General features: G+C 41.5%; 1 protein-coding gene across 1 annotated transcript; it reads right to left on the bottom strand.

Moving 5' to 3' along the window:
• Positions 1 to 11192: 11192 nt before the first annotated feature.
• LOC119723207 (transcription factor SUM-1-like) lies at positions 11193 to 12250 on the bottom strand. The gene has a single exon (XM_038193768.1). It carries the CDS (start codon positions 11811 to 11813, stop codon positions 11193 to 11195), a length of 621 nt encoding a protein of 206 aa, XP_038049696.1. The 5' UTR covers positions 11814 to 12250.
• Between the last annotated feature and the right edge of the window lie 9900 nt (positions 12251 to 22150).

Here is a 22150-nt window from a genome sequence, read left to right as displayed (position 1 = left end):
GCCAATAATCAACTTTTAAATGGATCCAGTTGCACAGAACTTTTTTACAAGTTCTTCTAATTTTGGGAATAAAGGCCAAGTCAAGAATGTTGCATTCTGGAAGCAATAAATACTAGTGCTTCTGCAAGTAATAAACGGTAATGCTGTAAAAAGCATTTGTACTGCCATTATAAGGGACAAGGTTAAGAGGTCAGCTTCAGTAGATCGAGATGTTGAAGTAGTTGCAAAAATTTGTTTTGAAATCACCCCGGAAGTAATTCTACTAAAAAGCTGCTGTTTTGGTGCCTGAGCCTGAGTGTTAAGGTGAAAGAGAGTGCTCGCATTAATATCCAGGGATGGATATTAAAATCTCCACCATTCAATCATTTGATGCATTAATTTATGACGAGGCCATCCATCATTGGCGAAATTCATTTCCGATTCGCCGCCATCTGCTGGCGTCTTGCCTGTGACATTCTGCGCTCGGAAAGCGTGGTGGATCGTTAGTCTACATCAGAGAGGCAATGTCAGGCGGGCAGATGTATACGATCAGCGAGCGAACCAACCACCAGCCGAGATATCATCAACAACATCAGCAACAATAATGACATCAGCAAAAACAACAAAGCAGACGACAACCAACACATATTCGAGTATACAATTGTACTTTGGGTGTTTAAAGTTAAACTCTTGAAAACTGAATTTAACTTTCATACTTACACCTTAAAGGGTCCGTCGGATGAATTTTTCTTAGGAACACATTGTGCGACTTTCTACTCTTAAATATGTATGAAAACTATTGGACAACCTCTTTTGGTTAATTTTATTGAAAAGTGCACTTCTTTAGATATTTACAAATTTCCTTTCTTTTCTGGGCAACTCAGGGCGCTGTTGCTGTGATGTCTTTTCAGGAAGACACTTAAGATCAGTTAAGGGGGTTTCGGTTCATATTGTGAACCCAAAATTAGCTCATTGAAAACATTTGTGAGAAGGGTTGCTCATTGGCTTACTGCAATGTACTGACACAACAACGAATCACCAAGGAAAAGAAACTTTATGACAGCAAATATCCAAAATTCTCGCAACTTTTTGTACTGAAATAGCTGTAACATGGATGTTTCTGCCCGGAAGTTTTGCTCGTGAATATGCAAATTCGCATAAGCATAAAAAAACAAAAAGGCACAAAATACCCTTGAAAATGGCAAAACGAAAATTGAAAATAAGGTTTAATTGGATAAAAGGGTGCATTTTCAAGGATTGCTTTAAAAAAATAATACATTGAATGGGCCCTTTAATGACCACATAGAGCAAAGATCGCAGACACTATACGAAGTCATTGATGTCAAAATATCACCCAGTGATTTTTAATCTTCTTTAAATACAAAATCAAGTTACATGTATCAGAATCTTTAAACTTATCAAAAACTACAGAAAAATTGCAGCATGTTAAAAAGATTTTTAGAACAAAATCCTAAAACATTCTTCAAATCAAATATTATTATTGACACAAATTTAGGTACAACATACATTTTTTGTTTCTTTACACATAAGTTAATCCAGTCACGTCGTTATAAAAGTCAGTCACGAGTTACCAAAACAAAACCAGCTGAATGAGCTGACGGCAAACTACTGAGGCTGTATTCTAAGTTATTATTTAGCCGTATTTAATTTCTTAATTTATAAAGGAGAGATCCCATCGGATTACTTTGAGTGAAACACCGTGATTTGTACAGCAAAGGGAACCGCAATAATTTTTGGAAATCTTACGGATTTAAAATAGAAGCCGTAAACGATTTATTCGAGGCTCGGAGCAGATTTATTGCAGCTTTGTGTACAAACTACACCTCTCCCAGCGGACTTTGCTCACAAGGACGATCATAACCCTGCTTCCCATGACATTCTTAAAAACAAGACTTTGGGAGAAAACTCTCCGTGAACTCTCGCAGAGATGTCGCCTTTTGTGTTGGCGTATTTTGGGGGGCATTTCCTGGGAGATTTGGCCGTGGTTTGTCCAGCGACGTTTAGCTGTGTTTGAGAGTACGGTGAGGTTTTTTTGAGTAGTTTACCAGACCGCGGGACTAACGACTTGGGCGCCGTCAGGACCAAGCCTTGCCCGAGCCGGCTACGGCCCAAGCGCCGCCGGTTCGCGCCAGCTTTGGCCCATTATTCTGCAATTTGCGAGCCCTCAGACAGCTCCCAGCACCAAAGTCGTACCTCATTTTGCACTCGCACGCCGTATTTCATATCAATAATTTCATTCAAGGGTCATGTCGTGGTTTTGTTTTGGGGTATATGAACGCGGTGAAATGCCGAATGAGTGTGTATTAAAAGGTGCGAGACGCTAAACAGTCACACGCAGAATCGCAGGTGTTCTGACTTGATCTCTGCTTGGGCATGCATGGCATGAAAATGCTTGAACTACAAGCACAACCAGAGACAGGTATTTAAGACCACTACATCGAGTGTAGACCGTGGAAAACTGATCGGAACTCAATTAAGTGCCCCATTAAATTCGTATAAAATGTAAAAGACAAAGAACAGGCTTTAAAGCTATCAACTGGTGGCAGAAGTGGCCTTTTTTGAATTTGAAAATTTCTGTATCTTGTTATGTTCTTTGCAGTGACTTACATCAGAAAAAAAATCATTTCAGTAGCCAATCCCTTTCCCAAAAAAATACATTTACAGTGATCGTTTAAGTTTGGTACGGGTATTAATCATTGCTGTGGAAGGTAATTTATCTGATGGGTTCCCGTCGCTAAAGCTTGTCATTGATTGAGAATTGATAGTGGCGCAACCGTCTTGGTTTGTGCTATGTTTGGCGAGTATGCATAGAGCGATTTGGCTACACGGGGTAACAAACCATAGTCATTTCTCGACCAAAATAAAAATTGTGGTTTTGAAGAAAAGTTGCTAGACCGTTGTCTTTCCTAAGAATGTTCATGCAATGAACAAATAAATGTAGATTAAAATGATTGAAAACCACACCATTATGTCAATTATGCTTTTTGAGTACACGAAAAAAAACACCCAGACGTTGGCGAATGGTATGGTGAACAGAAACGTTTGTACATGCGAGTCGCGATTCTAAAATATGATCTTCATATTCATAATTGTCCCTAGTGTTTTCCGCTGATGGTGAACGTGCTGATACAAAGGTCTTAATAAGACAAAAAACACAAGAATGTACTTCAGCCCTACTGGGGGAAGTGATATGCCTCAAAAGCTGCCGGCAATTTCATATTTCTTTGAAGGTGCGAGTTCGTCCATTAATTCTGGATTTCTCATTTTATCTTTTTTAAATATTTTTTTGTTGGTTTGACGGGAACATACTTGAAAGGTTGGTGACTCACATAACCCGCATTCTGGCATGGGCACACCGTAGGCCAAAGCAGACATGTTTAATACGACGTCGTATATCTCCACCTAAATCGGGCGCCAGTGCGCAGATCACCGCGGAGACTGAATGCCATGCAGCCCAGCTATGCCACCGTGCGAAGGTTTCTGTCCCCGCCGATAATTGTCTAATTTAGCGGCCGAGCTCTTGGCCGGGACCACGGGAGCCAGACGGCAAGAATTATTCGTCGCTCGGGAGTTGGCCCGAGCCTCGAGTCGGCAACAAGGGGGGAAAAATCTCGTTTTTATGGCTTCGTGATCGGTTTAGCCGGGGTCGGAGAAGAATCCGACAGGGACAACACCATGGAGAAGTTAAAAACATAATGAAAGTAAAGAAAAACAGATCGACAGAGGAATGGAATGAAGTGAACCAAGATAGCCAAAACTATGTCATGAACGGCCCTTGAACTATCACGATATCATCTGTGCTAGAACCAACGTCAAACCAACATTTCCGTATAATGTACTTTCCGTAATAAAAGTAAACGCAGTCTCTGGGGCCTTTTTCAAACGAATGTTACACAACTTCGGGTTCATGCAACATCTTATTTTTCTTTTATCAGCTACTATAGGTTCTTGTATATTTCCCAAACAGGCAGACAGAAAACTTACATAATTTATTTTGCACATGGACCCTAGAAATCACAACTTTGTCACAATGAAAACCCTTCTTTTTTCAATTTATATAGGCCTGTATGACTAGCACATTAATAATCTTCACCCTTTACATTTGAAGATGAATATAGTTACAAATTCAAGCAATCGTTTGCGATAGCTAAATTCCAAAATTCCCCAATACAGGTTATGAAATGAAAAAGACAAGAAATCAACTAAAATCGTTGCTAATATTACCTTAACATCAATATTTCATCGTAATTTCTGAACGAAATAAGATTATGTTCTCCTGCAGTGTTGACACAACGTGAGGGGTTGGCATGGATACGAGATGCTTATCTTTTCCAGCCACACTTTTCACCCAAATTTGGTGCGAACAGAAGATTCCGACGATTTTAAATAAAAAAATGTGAAATTACAAAAATTCTAGATCTTCTTGCTCCCCAAAATGTCCAAGAACGGATGTATTCAAGCCCTAGATTTTATACCGGCTTCATTTTTGTACCAATTGGTCTACAGGTTCCGCCCCCTACCGTGACAACTCTGTCGGTAAAACTCCAACCACTGCTCGTCAATATGAAATAATTCCTAGTTATTACGAACAACTACAGCCCAGTGTGCAGGGATTGTGAACACATACAAGCCTAAATTTGTGTTTTCCACATTTCCTGTGACGGTGTACAATAATGTGGTTCTATTAGGAATAATCAGAACATGGAAAGATTGCAGGCCAAAAAACACAAATCATATCTGAGCGGTGCTGGACACCCCATGCCGAACTCCAATGATCTCCCGTGCAACACAAACTGACAAACAACTGCAAGGCGGTCTGTCAGAATTTTGTGTCTCCTTTTATAAAAAAAACAACCAAGATTTACTTGGATGTATTATTATTAAGACTCATGTGATTCAATCACGAGGGGCCGGGGACCCACTACGGGACCCAGTTAAACGCTTGAAATGAGGGAAAAGTGAAAGATTCCTGGCCGCTAGCTAGGCGAGTCTCCGTGAGCCGTGGCCTTTAGCGGCGGTGGTCGGGGCAGCGCGCCGCGGGTAGGCCCCTCCGGCGTGTTGTTGCGCCGCACGCTCTTGACTCGCAGTCGTGCGGGGTCCGGATACATGCACTTTATTATGTAGATCCTTTTTTTTCAAGCTTCCCTAAAACTAATTTACAGGCGATATTATTTCTTCGTGTCGTATCACTGGCCGAAAACTGACCAGAAATAACATGTTTTCGGCGGAGCCCTAGTTGACTTTGTAAGCCAATACTATGGAGGCTGGCCTCAAACTGAACCAAACACGAAAAAAAAAGAGAAAAAACATTAAAATAAATAAATCGCATAAAATCATTATTTCAAACGGTCCAACTAATATGATCCATGAAAGACCAAAATGTATTTTTGGATACCGAACTGAACAAATCACTTGCGGAACCCCAACTTAATTTGACATGAAATAGATTTACAAAAATCTGACTTTTACTGTTTTTAAAATGTTTGTATAATGACTCGTTGAAAATAACAACTTTTTGCTGATTATCGTTCACTGAAACTTGAAATGTCATAGTGTTATATTAAACCTCCAAACTAATTTATACATAAACCATGCGGTTTTTAATACCAAATCGTTTCGACGGACATCAGTGACAGACAATTATAAATCAGTGGACTCCATTTCTGTTTGAAATTACACACATCAAATCATATTTCCCTTGATTTCACGCGCTGGAAAATAAAGATCCAAACTACATGTATATTTATATACAAGTACATAATGCCAAACGCATGCTCTTCTATTCCCAGGAGGTGATCACAATAATGATCATTATATATCACACAACAGCAAAACAAAAAAGGCTTTGGTAAGGCCAAAAAAAAAAAGTCTCCGGTTTCTGGTATGGAGCTTGCCCCAAACGTGGTGCGGCGACGCGGCTTTTTTTTTTTTTTTACCTGGTTTTTTTTTTTTTTTGGCTTCAAATGTCAGCTGATGACTGCAAATGGTGCCCGACTAAACTTAGTGCAAATATATGGGAGTCCAGAGAGGCCACAAAGTTTATTCTCGATCATAACCCCATCTAAAAACACGTTAAAATTGTGCAGCAGCAGGATTCCAGTCAAACCAGTGAGTTTGGCGGTTTTGAGACATCATCTTGTATTGAAAAAAAAACTTTTTCATTTTGCCGACGCGCATGGCTACGGCGACGCGCGCGCATACCAGAAACCGGAGACTTTTTTTTTGGCCTAATGCAGTCGTTTATAAAATTCCTGACATCAATTTACTCAGAGAAAAGAACGAGATACCGAAAGGGGATGTTTTAATCATAATAACCGATTGGACGTGAAAATGGCAGGCATGCGAAGCTGTCAGTTAGCATCACACTTATTGTTCGTTACACCGGTCAATCGCTCGCCACCAATGGGAAAAACACATTCGAATTCCACGCCACGGCAATACGCGGATTGCGTATAGACGCAGCACCAATTGTAAATTACGTATTTTCTTACGGAGCACGCTCAATACTCATCAGTGTTGAATTTTGAAGACAGGAAACACGACCACTCTAAATACCTTTCAATTCATTCATTAAGCGAATAATAATGGTTGACGATTATACTAATTTCTTTCAAACCAATTCGCGAGAAACTATAGGCTAAAAAATGAAGAATGATGCAACACCGTATGTGCATCAATTTTTGTACGTCTGAAATTCGGTATTTACGATGAATCATATTTATAAAAACGGAGTGCGCTATTTCTTTCCAAATCCTAATATGAACACTTAAATCAACGGGAATGTTTTCACAGTTTTTCAATTGTCTTCGATTTGTCTTCGAAGTTCTGAAACGGCTTTGGGTGTTGTGATGAAAGTAAAATGATTTGGTTGATCTCACGAGTAATGGAGTTTTCGCTGGGTTTAATGAATTCAAACAGATTGATTTGTATTCCAAATACAGGTAGCAGAATAAGTCATGTCGCCCTGCGTAATATAATGATATCAATTTTATTTTTTCACTTTACAACTTAGCCCTTTGGGCACTTTGGGATTTTGTTTAATTTTAAACGAGACTTGATGTTTCCCACCCTGGCTGCCTTGCAGAGGGGGTGAACTCAATTATTCTGCACACCGAGGCTGGTCGTATATTTTGGGTGTTCTATTTCCATCGGGAGTCCCCAAAGACGGGTCCATTAACACCCACCTCGGGCTAGGAAAAAGGGAGCGCAGACGGCAGCTCCTTGCCGTCACAACTGATTCAAGTTCTGCGGGTCATTTCATTGCTGGACAATTTTGACACCGAAAACTCTCAAAATTTGATGATTTTTTATTATCTGAGGTCTGATAAAGCCACACAGAAGTGGCAAGGCGCCACTTTAATGTCCAAGAGTCTTCGAGTGGGGGGGGGGGGGGGTTACATAATTGGTTCTTAGGTATAATGTAATGCACATCTGAATTAAGATTTACGTGGAGTGTATCCCGCTATACATATTTATCACAATTATCAATATCATCATTTTAACGCTTTCACTTCCTATCCAAAGTTTAAAAAAGACCGAAAACTGGTTCCTTTTTACTGAAACTTTAAACTCTTTTTAAAAAACTTATTTGTATGCCTCTGATTTAGTATAAAAAAAACATGCATTTCTGGTCACCATTATTGGAATCTAACACAGGCACCTCATACAATGTACTATTTTGAAAGAGGGCTTTACCCTTGCCACCGACGTTACGAGCAATGGCCCACCAGGGCTTTTGGTAAAACCAATCACAGAATTAGAATGGTTCTGGTGAGAATAGAACTATTCCTGCTTGAGGGCCAATGGGATGTAATTTTGTTTAATACAATCCTTGAAAATACACCTTTGTGTCACATTAATTTTACCTTATCTTCAATTTTCGTTTTGCTTTTTTTCAAGTGTATTTTTAGTGCCTTTCGGGCTTTTATGCTAATTCGAATTTCCATATTCATGAGGAAATGTGTGATGTCATTTCAGGCAGGAACCAGAATTTGTTGCCAAAAAGTATGAATGATTTCGCAGTGGCGAATTTGCTATTCTTTGGTGATTCGTTGTTGTGTCAGTACATGGCAGTAAGCCAATGAGCGAAGTTTTCTCACAAATTGTTTTTAATGAACAAATGTTTGGGTTCACAATTTGAACAGAAAAACCCCTAAACTAAACAGTGCCTTCCTGAAATGACGTCACAGCAACAGCGCCCTCAGTTGTTCGGAAAAGCAATGGACAATTTTAAATGTTTCAAAAAGTGCACTTTTCAATAATGTCAAATCATTTTCATACATTTAAGAGGAGTAGAAAGTTGCACAAAATGTGTTCCTAAGAAAATTTCATCTAATGGACCCTTTAAACTTGTTCACCTGATAAACCCCGTCGACCATGGAGCTTTTAAGGAAAAAAAATCAAAAGTGATCAAAAGTTTACAAAATGTCGACCGTCCATTCTTAGTAAAGCCAGTGAAACAGTGGGGGTGATGAACATGTTCGTGCTACCTTCCTTTATAACAAGAAGAAACGATGTGTCAGATAAATCTCATACCACAAATCATGTTCTCGGCTTAGTGTGGTCAAACGTTGGTTTGAACCACACAATGTCCAAGGTGAAGTGTTTCAGGGTGTTGGATTTCACTGAAATTCGTGACAAACCGGGTATCTGTCGCGTTACTCCCCGTCAGGTTTCACTGGTGGGCGGCCACCCGCGCCTCCGGGCAGTGTGAAGGTGCAGGGGACCCGCGGCTTAATTTGTTTAACCTTTGAACTTTTATTGGCGCATAAACGTCACTCAGACGGCTAAATAGCATCATGAAGTCCCAAATCACGGAGAAAGTTTGGGGGAAATCATTTCTAGTATATCATTCCGTTTATGTTTGTTATATGGTTTTGGGGACATTCAGAACAATTGGTTTTTGGATTTAATCAAATTCCAAATTGAAAGCCTTGGTGTAATTGAATGATTTATGACGCGTTATGAGCTGATATCAAGTCAATAACGACATTGCCATATTTTTTTTTAAAGTTAGCATTCACTACAGCCAAGTTCTTTCAGTGCTGAAATAATACTCCTTTTATAAAAAAAGGTAACTTTTCACCCTTAATGAAACATTACAACTATGAATGCATGGGATGTTTGCAGTAACACCATGTGAATGATACATCTTTTAGTGAATTGTGTGGTTAGAAGAACCAGTTGGTTACAACTTCCTGAAAAGGAAGCAGTCTTCACCGGAAAGATATCAAAACTATACGTTCTTTTAAAAAAGATTGGAAACTTTGTTTCTCTCTCTCCTGAAGACGACCAGAGCATACTGATGGGAACGTCGAGTTTCACAACCAACCAGTTCTTTTAGACCCACACCATCTTCTCAAAGAGATTCTTCCACATGGCGTTACCGCAAACCTCACTAATATACGTTCTTCGTAAGTAAATAATGTGTCATAGGCCTATGGCTATTATTCTCAAACATTTGCGAGTGAAAAGTGAAGGACTCTAACCGCGTTATTCACTCATTAGGGATCCCTTTTAATTAATTACACATCCTTTGGTGACCCTTTATCCGAGCCTTTTTGGAAGTCCGGATTTGTTATAGGTATTTCGACATCCTAAACAATCAAACTTTTTGACTCATTTGGGATTCTGGCTGAACTTGGATCAGGGAAGATTAGCCTCGCGCTAACCAACGCCTTCTCGCATGAGTGATGTCACACCACGCTGTCTATATCGGATGGGACTTAAGTTCCTCCGTCCATTGATTATTCATAAACCGCAGGTAAATGAGAAAGGCGAGATCTTCCGGTGGTCCATGGATTCGTGCAGTTTCATTTCAACACATTAGCAATATCATTTGGACCCATGTCCAGGAGGATTTATATAGGTCACTATTACAGGTGATAGCTTTGCCCAATGAAATTACTTACTCACCACCTAGTACATCCATGGAGGAAGGAACACATGTACATTTTTGGGTACATAGACAAATGTTTTGCTGACACAATTTTAAGTTCACATATAATTATTGTTGCTCAAATGTTGGTCAAAACGTCAATTGATTAGCTTACACTTTGGCAAATTTTTCCCCAAAAGCAGAATTTTAATCGAATAAACTGATGATTTGTGGTTGGGTGGAACAGCACTGGCCAACATGTTTTAGCAATCCGAATTAGGCCCTATACTGGGTGAAATATAAGTGATATTATAAAATGTGGAGATTCATTTTCATTTTGACAAAACAGATAAGCCTTTTTTTAACCGTCCTACACTCGCCTGAGAACCGTATTTTGTCTGACATGTCTTACCGACGTAAACAGATCCACTTCAACAAGTGAACTCAGTGCACATGGCTACACTTGACTTGTGGTTTATCCATACTTCAATCACGGTAAAATGATTACCTTAGTGATTGATCGGTTAACCGCAAGTTTATCAGTTTATCTTTATTTTGTAGTCATTTTATGGTGTATCAGTGCAAATATTACAGCCAAAACAGTCTTTTGTTTAAATCTCACTATAAACTTGATATATTTGTTAATTAGGTGACCCAACATTAACAACGAATCAATTCTCAAAATCTATGGAGAATTAGTAGGTAAAAAGGGAAATTCATTAAAATTTATATAATTTTGGTTGTTCTTTTTTTTCTGACACGTTTTTATGGAAGGGGTGTAATCTTTAAATTATACAGTAATACATGTAGTTGGATTTTCACCGGGCACGCTCTTCGCAAAGGGAATCTTTTGCTCATCACGCGCCGTCCATCGTTCAGATTTCTCGGTATCATCACTCGCCTCGACTCGCTTCGCTCTCCGCGTTTGTGGCGTGCGTGATGAGTGCCATTTTGAAATGATCCGCGGAACTCTCACTAGAGATTGCATGGTATTTGAAGATGTTTCAAGGATCTTTCGTTCAGTTATGCTAAAAATAAATACCTGCTTGGATAGGCTTACACAGGAACGTCACTATGTGGAGAAATCGTCTCCATATGTTCAATGGCCCGCCTGAAAAACTGTCATCATGGTTGATGGCGACTCGATTATAGCCTACATCATGCACTAAAACGTCGTATGAACTTCGCGTGTGGTTAGTTGTTTTGGACACGCATTATCTAAACGAACTTGATGTCTTACTCTTCTAAGCAGCGCTTAATTAATATTGAATGACAAATGTACATACGATATTATACAGAGATTTATTGGTCAGCATTATGGTGAGCAACCAGTCAAAGTAACACGGAGACTTACCATGACATCTGAAGCATTGGAGCTGGTTTCAGCTGTCTCCATCTCGCTGCCGTCCCCGTTGCCTTTCTCCACCTGCAGCAACCTCTCCAGTTTCTCGATATACTCGATGGCATTCCGGAGGATCTCCACTTTGGGCAACCTCTGGTTGGGGTTGGCCGAGGTGTGGCGCTTCAGGGCCTCGAAGGCTTCGTTCACCTTACGCAGCCGCCGCCTCTCCCTCATCGTGGCCGCCTTCCGCTTGTCCACCGCCACGTTCTTCCTCTTGCACGCCTTGCAAGCCCACAGGAGACACCGCCTCTCCCCTCCCCCGGGGTACCCGGGGGCCAGCACGTGCTCAATGTCCTCCTCACGGCAACTGTCCGAGGAGTTGGACCCGTCTGGGGTAGGGTAGCAGTGTCCCCCTCCTCCCCTCAGAGGAGACGCGGCACCATTATGGATGCCTTCGTGGTAGCTGTTGTTCACGTACATGGAGTGGGACAGCGTGTTGTAGTTGGCCATGTCGCCGTTCGTCGCCGGGTAGTTGTCATAGTAGGACATCGGTTGCATCTCGGTGTATCGGCAGCTGCTGCGAGACTGGTCCATGTCGATCGAAAGTCATAAAAACCCTACTTTTTATAGTCAATAAAACACACAGCCTACTTCCGGTGGTTTTTCAAACACTCAAGTGTCCGCTGAGAGAAAATAAAACTCACATCACGTGTAGTTCAGCATAAATGTTTTGAAGATGCGGATGATGAACCAGAGAGGATCCTCCGCGCAATTTCACTCGCCGATCTATCAGCGATGGAACAGTTCAAGTTGATCAAGTCCAGACTGGACTGACTTGTCTGAAGAGAGCAACGGTCAGACGTGAACCCAAGGACTTGTGATCGGTGCGGTTCGCGCACGCGTAACCTGACGGGCCCTGGCTCCTCACACACGTGTGAAACAATGTGTAAGTATCGGAAACACGGAGTCAACTGTCAACACAAACACGTCTTGTGGTGTGTGTACGGCAAAAAAGCTCGCGGGCTTGGGATCATGCTCGCTATCGTAAACTCTAGCCCCCAGCATGTGTTTTGGATTTATATAGCGTGGCCAGCGGTGACACATGGAGCGTCACGCGGTGCGATAGGGCGCTTCGGCGTGCGCATACCCATCAGCCTTGATTACAAGGTGCAGGGTCTCGTGGACGCTATAGGGCTGGGCTAGATTCGAGAGAGGGGCTTCCCTCCAGAAAACAACCAAGAACCAAGGATCAAAACCGCGGCCACGCGCACTGACTCAAGACTCCAATGAGTCGTGAATAAACATTGACAAGGACCATTTGCTGCGTGACCGACCAATGACCAAAACAGATAGACGGCTTTCCAATTAACGATCAGACACAATTATTAATCGACCATCAGTGTTCCGTTCATCACAATGTAATCTTTGCGTAAATTATCAGCTTGTTCATATACCGTTTTGTTTAACTTTTGTGTAAATTTGTTTTTGAGTGTAATTGGAAAAGTCATGTAGCAAATTAAAGCCAACAGAACTGTTTTTGGTTCGTCATTGCTGAAAAAAAGAGTTAATTTATCAATGCAATGTGTATCACAGTCATGGTGTTGTATGCTATAAGCGAAAACTTATGAGGATTTTTTGTGTGTGTGTCGAGGATATCATTGCAGCTCCGCGCACTTGGCCTTAGACCGCTTTTTGCAACTAATTTAAGAAGACTGTGCATAATTCTGCGTTGTCCGAAAAGTCATTTTGTGATGTCAGAATACAGCTCTTGCCCATAGTACGAAGGGAGCTGAAATCCACGAGACCTTCACCCAGTTTTAGGGGATCGGGCGGGGTTGGGGGAAACGGGGGCACCCTCACCTCCCCTCCCCTCATCCAGAGGAGACCCTCTTTGTCCCCCCCCCCCCCCCCTCACGCGGAATTTGGCTGATAAAATTTGACAAAGCACCAAAGAAAATGCTTTTCAATTCACATTCTCAGAGGCTTCAGCTCCCTTGGTGGGAAGGGGCTGCTTTGAATGGGCGGGCTCGCACTCTGGGCTGACTCTAAATTGGCACCGTCACAATCAGGTTCGCAAGGGATTAGCCAATGAAGGACCTAATTCGTTTTAGAGTAAAAACAAACGTGTTAAGTGGTTGAATCTGTGTTCCATTAATTTTGTGGTCATAAACACGCACGGAAAGTACATTCTACCACTTAAAGGGAAATACAACATTTGCAAACATCGAAAAATAAGACTACCAAGTTTTTACGAAATACCTTACTAGGATGTTGGTAAATGACAGTCTAAAGCATTCTGTAAAATTATGGCACCTGATGTGAAGTCATTTTCAAGAAAATGGAATTTTTGTATACATTTCCAACGGTGGTCGGCCGACCACCGTTGGAAAAACCTAACTATTTTTCAACAACTGCTCCATTTTTACCATTTGTTTCAGTCCAAATTGTGTTTGCTATTGGTTACAAGTTCATGAACGGGTGCAGGTCAGCTAGACTGGTTCCCTTGTCTTACAATTTTCCAACATCTATAAATTGATCCATTTCATTTTTAGTGGAGTCAGGGAACCAGACTACTTGAACATTTTTGTTTTTCTTGGTTTTTCCAGCATTTTCGGACACAAAACTTCAAACATGTCAGTGTAACAATATTTGATCTATTATACTAACCCCTCAACTAGTTCATTTCTGAAAATTACAGCGAAAGCCAATGATGTACATTCCCTTTAACCAGCCAAGACGTTGCATGAGGAGTTCAGGTGGAACAACACATACTGAGCCAACTTTTCGTAATTGAGAAAAGCCCAACTTCCTTTTTCTACACAAATATATTTAACTTCAATGTATTAGTTTCGGTGCATTCAAAACTCCCCTCGTTCGTTTATAGCTGATTTTTAAAAGGATTTTGTTGGTATATAAAAAGTGCATAATCGTTCTGAATTTGGAATTGACTTTAAAAACCGTGTACCAGTAAATAGTTTGCCGTTCAAACCCATGCCCTGCATTTGAACGTCTTCATATGTGATTTCAGGATCTGTGTTTAAGGGTGGGGGATGGGTAAACATCTTTGCGTGGCCACGATTTCAATCTATCAATAATTCAATATTGCCATCCTTGGCTAACATTGCATTAAATTCCACTGAGCTGTCACTCAAACTAACACATATCCAATTCCCCCTAATAACATAACAAGATGTCACGCGCTAAACTCTGGTTAACCGTTTTTTTTATTAGATGGTTTTTACATATTCCGTGGCATCATATCGGACACAGACATGCAGCGAGCATGGTCTGCGTATCCCATCGCGTTGCGCAGCTAGCCATGACCTCTGTGTGTACTTCCGTGAGCTCTTCGCGTCTTCCTAATTACTGTGCACAATAATCTCTTCTTTTCTAATGTCAGGATCCGGTTGAAGTGACTCTTACATCACAAGCGCAGCAAGATGCTTTCGCTCGGTTCTTATCACATACAAATGCTATCTACGGTCTTAACAATGTTGTAGATAAGGACAATTAGCGGGATTTGTAGTTCGACTGTATTTGATAAGACAACTTCCATCATTTCTTTAAATGGTCAGCACATCGGCGCGTCTGCTCCGCAAAGAATGTCTCATCCACTACCTCCCTTTGCGCCATCCGTTCTACCATTCCATTCCCTCTTGGGGTGCATAATTCACCCCGTTAATTGGTATGTCGTGACGTTTTTCTGTTCCCCCTCCCGGAGATGTTTTATAAAGTTCCCAAATTAAGCTCTGCCGTATTACACTCCCAATCTTTTGCGAGAGTACTATGAAATATACAGGACCGGGACAGGACTTTACAAAATGCGGTTGATCAGCGTGCGCTCTGGCACGGCATCAACAGTGCCAATTACCCGACGGAGCTCGCGGAGCGATCCACGGCGGCCGAGCCCCCGCGTCCCTACCCCCAATCCCAATCAATTATGGGAAATCTGAGGTTTCTTTCAAGACTTGCTGAGATTGGCCCCCGCACCGTGCTGCTCTCACCTCGCTTGTTGTTGATGGTGAAGACATTTCTTCGGATCTGTCCTCTTCTTGATTAGCGAGATGATGCTGCTCTTTTCCCACCACGCTGAGAGTCTCTAAGCTTCCCAGGAGCCTGGGCTCGAGAAACACCTTAAAGGTGCTGTCATGAATGGCCAACAGGATTGATTGCCCACAAAATGAAAGCCTGCCTACTTTCGTCAGCAATAATTTTGTCATTCTTGAAGTGGAAACAAGCAAGCTGATATATATTGTCTGGACTGAGGTCAATAATGTCATGATGAGATTGTTTTTTATATAAAGAACTAAAAAACAATAGAAACAAACCATTTGAATATTCGAAGGGAGGTGGTGGACACCAATAGACACAAGGTGGCGCTGTTCAGGGTAGAAACGTGTATGTACATACTGCATACAAAGAAAACAATGGCGCAGGTGTCAAAGGTATTACTGCCCCCCCCCCCCCATCTTTCCCCCCGGACAGATGGGACAGATTTACCTATAGGAAATGTTGTCGCCCTCCATCAGGTTATTCTGGATGGCAAAAGTAGGGGTACAAACTACAAAATGACCTTCCGGGTGGGGGGGGGGGGTAGAAAAACGGTCCGGGGGCACTTTTACCTAGGTAATTTACCGGGGACATGCAGAATTACCTTCTATAAGCATGGAACATTCGTATATTCACAGTATATGTACACGGGTCCTTGTTGCTTAAGCGATTGAGCTTTTTGTGTAATATCTTTGGTTCTGCGGTATGATGAGAAGCACAGGTCTAATTTGTGCGCTAGATGGTATCTTGGGGAAACATGGTTCTCGAATCATGTTTTAGAAACTTGTTGCGACTGATTGAAAGGGAGAGGGTCCAACTGAAGCCATAACTGTACAGACCTTTATCATGCTGCCACCATTTTAGTCATGTTCCCTGCATCCAATAACAGTACTGAATGATAATGCATTTTGTGCAAAAAGGAACCAGACTATTTTTCCTTCCAGCCTCGCTTTGGTTACATTGATTTAAATGGGAAAAAATCATGATGACGGCAACATGATAGTGGTCTATAATGGTGGAGGCTGCAGGCTCCTTTAAAAACCTTCCCCTGAAGATGCTCACTAATCTCCCCTGCAGTCGATTGGTACTGCAGCGAGTCGTCACTCTCTGATCTTTAGCGGGCTCACCGTGGGACGAGGCATCCCACCGGCCCGCTCTTATCTCTGTCTTAGGGATGCTCCTAGCTGGGCTCCTTGATTAGTCCAATCAGAGCTGAACCGGCTATGTCTCGTGCAATGGATTCAATCACGGCGTTCGCGTGACTTGGCCTCCTATAGACCAAAAGACACCCAACATTTCACCGGCCCAGCCGCGAATATCTTAATGATTGGAATTGCTGAAGATTACCGCACACTCATCTCGAAACGGGAGGCGTTGAAACATTTCCATTCTTCCAGGGCTCGTGTTGTGCCTGCGCGGCCCGAGAATGAATACCATTTTTACATGTAACGCTCCTGCAATTTGAAATTGTTCAGTGTTGAAAACTTTACAGGAAAAATTGACCGAGGATTGAAAGATAGACTGTAGAAAGTTTGAGAGTGATTGAATTAAAGGAAGGTTGTTGATTTCGAAGCATTCTATAGGCCTACGCAGAGTGCACAGCAACGCCCACATTTTCACTATACAGGGAGAGTCAAAAAAGAGAAACCCAAATGTCGGGACTATTGTTTTATTGAAGTTCTGCATTTAGCACTTTCTAAATCTTGGATATAAAAGCCCAATTCATAGCGTTATTTTGGTTACACCTCTATGTTCCGACACCCCTATCTTCCGACTGCACATATTCCTATTCCTAACCCTAACCCTAACCCTAACCCTAACCGGGAGTAACACAATCTAGGTTGTCGGAACATAGGGGTGTCGGAACATAGAGCAGTCATGCACCGTTATTTTAGTACAAGAATCATTCAAATCACTCATGTACGTTTAAAGTTACGGTATTTTAAACACAGCCACCGTTTTAAAGTTCTGTCCACGGATCACAAGAAGGTATACGTCACGGTTCTTTCAGCAAAACGAAAACAAATCACATGAGGATGTGTGTTAATTGTTTTCGTTTTGCTGAAAGAACGCACACGTTTTGTGTGATCCGTTGACAGTAACTTTAAACGTACATGAGTGATTGAATGATTCTTGCACTAAAACAAAGCTTATGAATTGGACTTTCATATCCTAAATTTTGAAAGTGCTACATGCATGCAAAACTTCACTAAAACAATGGTTCCGACATTTGGGTTTCGCTTTTTTTTTCACTCACCCTGTAGTCAGTAGTAGTATCCAGCACCCCTCTCGATTTTTCCACAGCCGGCGATTTCTCCCTTCGCTTCTGGTGAGTGTTTGCCCCCCCCCCCCTAGAAAAATCCTGGCGACGCCCATGCTTCTGGTACCACCTTTACTATAGGAACGTCTTGTCTGTATTATATAATGTTCGTTTATTACTATAAACAAAGCGGAACTAAATTCCAAAAATCTGACTAATATTTATTTGCTGAGTGGTTAGCCTCTTTTTTTTTTTTAAACCTGCACAATCATCGACGCAAGTGTTATTGCTAAACCTGCAGTAGGCTACATAACTAGTTCACGTTCGATATTTTGTTCGCAATATAAGAAGAACATTCTCATCAAAAGGAAAAGCCGATCGACACCGCCCCATCAAAAATAAATTAGTTAATCCCTTACGCTCCGACTTCAAAGCGAGCCCGAAAATACATCAGAATTTACCAACACAACACGAACTATTATTGCCACAAAACAAGTTGTTGTCACGCAGTGCAAGACGGCGAATTTTGGCGGAAATTGATAACAGTATAATTTTGGTTCGGTTCCGGAAAAAAAAAACCCTTGAGTTCACAGGCCAAAAAATAATAAAAAATGCCGGTCCATGAATAAACTTCAAAGGTTGTTGCCGACACTTGGTTCCATTGTGTGTTGGCGTTCCTGCTTGAAAGTGCAACCAAGCAAATTTATGTTAAGTCAATTAAATTTAAATATTTTGCCAAAAGCTACGGGATCAAAATCAGGTTTTTTTTTAACATGTGAGAAATTGTTGCTGTTATTAAGAATGAATAAACTTGCACTCATTGCCGGGGGGGGGGGGGAGCGTGGTAATATGTTGTCAGGGGATCTGATTTTTGAGACATGCACATTATCGGTCTATAAAGAACGAACTTGTATTAAATGCTGATTCCCACGTTAGACAGTGAGGAGACAAACTTAGACTCCACGAAGTCTGGAACTGAAAGCCTATTCAGGTTTTGCAGAGTCATTCAAAATAATTTTATTTTCAGAAATCCTAAATATTCAAATCAATACGCCGATTTATACCGTAAGAAAACAACTTTTAGAATAAATACTTGATATTCGTGCTTTCAGAATGTGTGGAGATTACGGGTAGGCCTACCCATATTGGACTGAAGATGAAACAGTTGTGTAAAAATCCTGTTGGGCAATGATATTTGCCCAGCAGTGTTCGGGGTTAAAATTATTAAACTTTTAGGAAGTATCTGGAAGAAAAAGTTGTCGCAAATTGAGCCTCGTAAGAACTATTATAGGGAGGCCAACCCCAGTGCCGAGTGCCCTTTTTTTCCACGAGTGCTCTTTTTTGACGTCGGCAATTGTGCCGCCATGAAAAGCGCCACCTATTGTCTGATGGTGCCCATGAACAGCGCCCCATAGGAAGATTGAACCCCCCCCCCCCCCTCCGCTTTTTAAACAGTTTTGTTCATAGCCTCTCACCTTCTGGTATTAGGAAAGGGTAAATAGTGGGCCCTATTTATTAAATTATCGTGGACGTTTTCATACTCGATCTATTCTTTAACATTCTCAATACATCACCAATCGTTCTCCATAATGGTTTGGATTTACATAATAATTATCAAGTCCGGATCCTCTGCTGCAGCCGGTAATCTGTAGGGCTATAACGATACATAACGCGGACCCAAGTAGAATATTTACTCCATGCAAACAATTTCTCAGGTTGCATCATGATAATCCACCCACCGCTTTTGAGACTGACAAGGTTGTCATCGTTTTAACGAGGAAAACATCACCGTCCCTGTCCCAACCTCAAGACAGACCGAAAAGTCGGGGAGACGTGATGCCCAGATCGCCTTGGCTTAATCCCGAGGACAATGGGGCCCTTGCCATCCGGATCCCATCTCGCACGGTTCGTAGCTTTGCCCCAACGCTACAAAAAGATGGTTCTCAAGTCAGGGAGCATTTTTATGAGCTGCGATCGGTCTTAAATTGAAGAAGCCTTGACCATGATCAGCACAGTAATCCTGTGCATCTTGGAAAGTCGACGGCGCTATAACACGATGTCATCTGGTAAAGAGAAACGCGGGGGACACTGGGGGTAAAAACCTTGAGGTGTAGCGTCGTTCTCTGCTGATGGTTAAAAGTTAAAACCTGCTCTGGAAAATAGAGAAGTGAACCACATTGTATAGCTCGCGTCTGACTTTAATCATCTCTCCTTGAGGATGAACCTAGATAAGATGTTGGCAGGCACAAAGAAACTGTTGTGTAATTTAAATCCGAAAGGAATTGAAATTTCGTCTGATTTTTCGTTCTTCTGAATGTTGGTGATTCTCTTCGAACTAATTTTTTTTATTTAGTATTTCAATATGACATTTTTAATCATAACAGAAAAAAGCCTAATTTATCTGCACTAGAACTGCTTCTGCTTTACTCTCTAAATACCAAAGAGTGAAATTAGGGACGAGACGTTTTAGAGTGAAAATCACTCTTATTTTCTATTGAAATAGTCTGAAAAAAGAATCACCTCTCAGACGAAGCTCGAGTGAAAACTGGATCTTTACGATTGAAGAAATTTCACTCTAAAACGTCTAGTCCAAAGTGTCCGACTGTGGGATTGAATCTTCACTCAAATGGAGTGAATTTTCACTCTTTCGAATTTAGAGAGTATTTGTTTTGTTCAATGCATTCCCGTACCATCAACGCGTCAGTCAAATTACGATCTAGAAAAATTTGAATTTTGTCATCTTTGTGGTGCTGCACTCGTTGATGCAAATTGAGGGTGTTCTGAAACTGCTTCAAACAAGCAACATAATATGACCACAGCCCGATCATTAATTGTCTGTCCCTTTAACCAATTTACGTGCATTATTAACCAGTGTCACGCCTCATATACATTACGGTGTCAATTTGCAGTCAAGTTTAAAGCTCAACGAACGCTGATTAACCCAGGCATCTCAAGGCGAGCCGGAGACGGGACGTGATGCTCATTTAAGCCCGGGGAGTGTCCTTCAGAAAGGCTTGAACGAATTGAGGCAAATTTGAAAACAAGACCCGTCTACTTTCAAAACCGCATCCAACTGTCGAGTCGATAAACCGTCAATTTTGTGTAATTTTTTTTCCCCACACCGGGATGGAGTTGCGATTTGCTGGAATCTTTTTGGTGGTTGAGGTTTTTTTTTCTTCTTGGTCCTGTTCAGATGGTTTTGTGTGATCTGTGAAGATGTGTGGACATGTCGTTATACAGGCTTGGGAATTAGCACGTCTTTCGTCAAACAAGTCAGGTTAGTGTATCGAGGATGCATGTCAGGGAAGGGTGTCAAGGAGAAGAAATGTGCACTTGCCACATTGCTATCAGATGGCTGGAGATTGTATAGGCCCTACGCTGAAAAAAAAAATACGGCAAAGATTTATACAAGGGGAACCAAACATGAAAACATAACATGTTCTGTTTCACACTCTTGAAAAAAGCTGCTCAAACAGGGGCGGATCTAGCTTTCAGGAAACGGGGGAGGGATGTGGTTGATATGAAAGGGGTTGAGTGAAGGTGTGCCGAAGGCAGTCCTGCTAGGAGGGTCTTTGGGCATGGCTCTCGGAAAATGTTAAAATCTACGATGCTTTCTCCTACATTCTGAGGCAATTTGAGAATAAATTAGGAACAACCGTTAGTATTCCATGTATTATTGTTGGCCCCATTTTAGTAGTATCATAACATTGGTCATCCCCTAGATCTGACACTGTCAAAACGCTAGTGTATTTAACACTGCAAACTAAAATGAGATCAAGTTGCTTCGGGAAAAAAAGCACATAATGCCGACCGTTAAGGCTTTCGATTAGTTGCCCATCATCGTAGAGTTTCAAAGCAATTATCCTGACGACAAATACATTTAACTCAACATTGGGTTGTAATTCTGCACGCAGGCTCCACCGACTTTGTTTTACAAGCACTGTCTATATACCCAGTGCTCTCCGAGGCCTCGCAAATGCAATAAAATCCCAAGCTTTACTAAGGTTGGACTTCAAATATACTTGTACATATTATACCACTCAACTCCTTAAAAAAAACCACAAAGACGTCTTTTCTGTTTTGAGTTTTAAAAATTTCCGACTTGTTGTTTTTAATAGAAAATGACCCAAAATTGTGTGATCAATTGGGCCTGTTCAAAAAGAAAAATGCACGGATTCACGGAATATACTTAACTGTATGTAATAAAAAGGGAAATGGATCAGAGGACCCCTGAACCCCCCTCCGGTTGGCTACATCTTCCAATGACACCCACAAGGGAGAAGACAAGGGTGATTAACCGAACCCCCCCCCCCCCCCCCACCCTCTGACTGACCAAAGTTACCTGAATATACGTCAAAATCGCAAAATCTTGATTCACTGTTTCAGGCCTTTGGTCTTTTTTTTATGAATTTACTGCAATGCTTCATGGCCTCCTTGCAAATTCTTGGACTTCAACACCCCTTTGGAAGACCATTGAGGAAGGAATAATTATGGAGGAATTCCATGGAAAAAACTATCCAGGATTCGCCACTGCAGCCTCCGGTATGACAAGGACCTGCACAGACGGCCATTTCCCCGGGTTTAATGGTTTCACACACGGCAAATTCCAACAAGACCTCGG

This window comes from Patiria miniata, unplaced genomic scaffold (assembly GCF_015706575.1).
Source record: "Patiria miniata isolate m_02_andy unplaced genomic scaffold, ASM1570657v1 HiC_scaffold_16, whole genome shotgun sequence".
NCBI classification, from domain to species: Eukaryota; Metazoa; Echinodermata; class Asteroidea; order Valvatida; family Asterinidae; genus Patiria; species Patiria miniata.
This window is presented reverse-complemented; position numbering and strand designations above follow the sequence as displayed.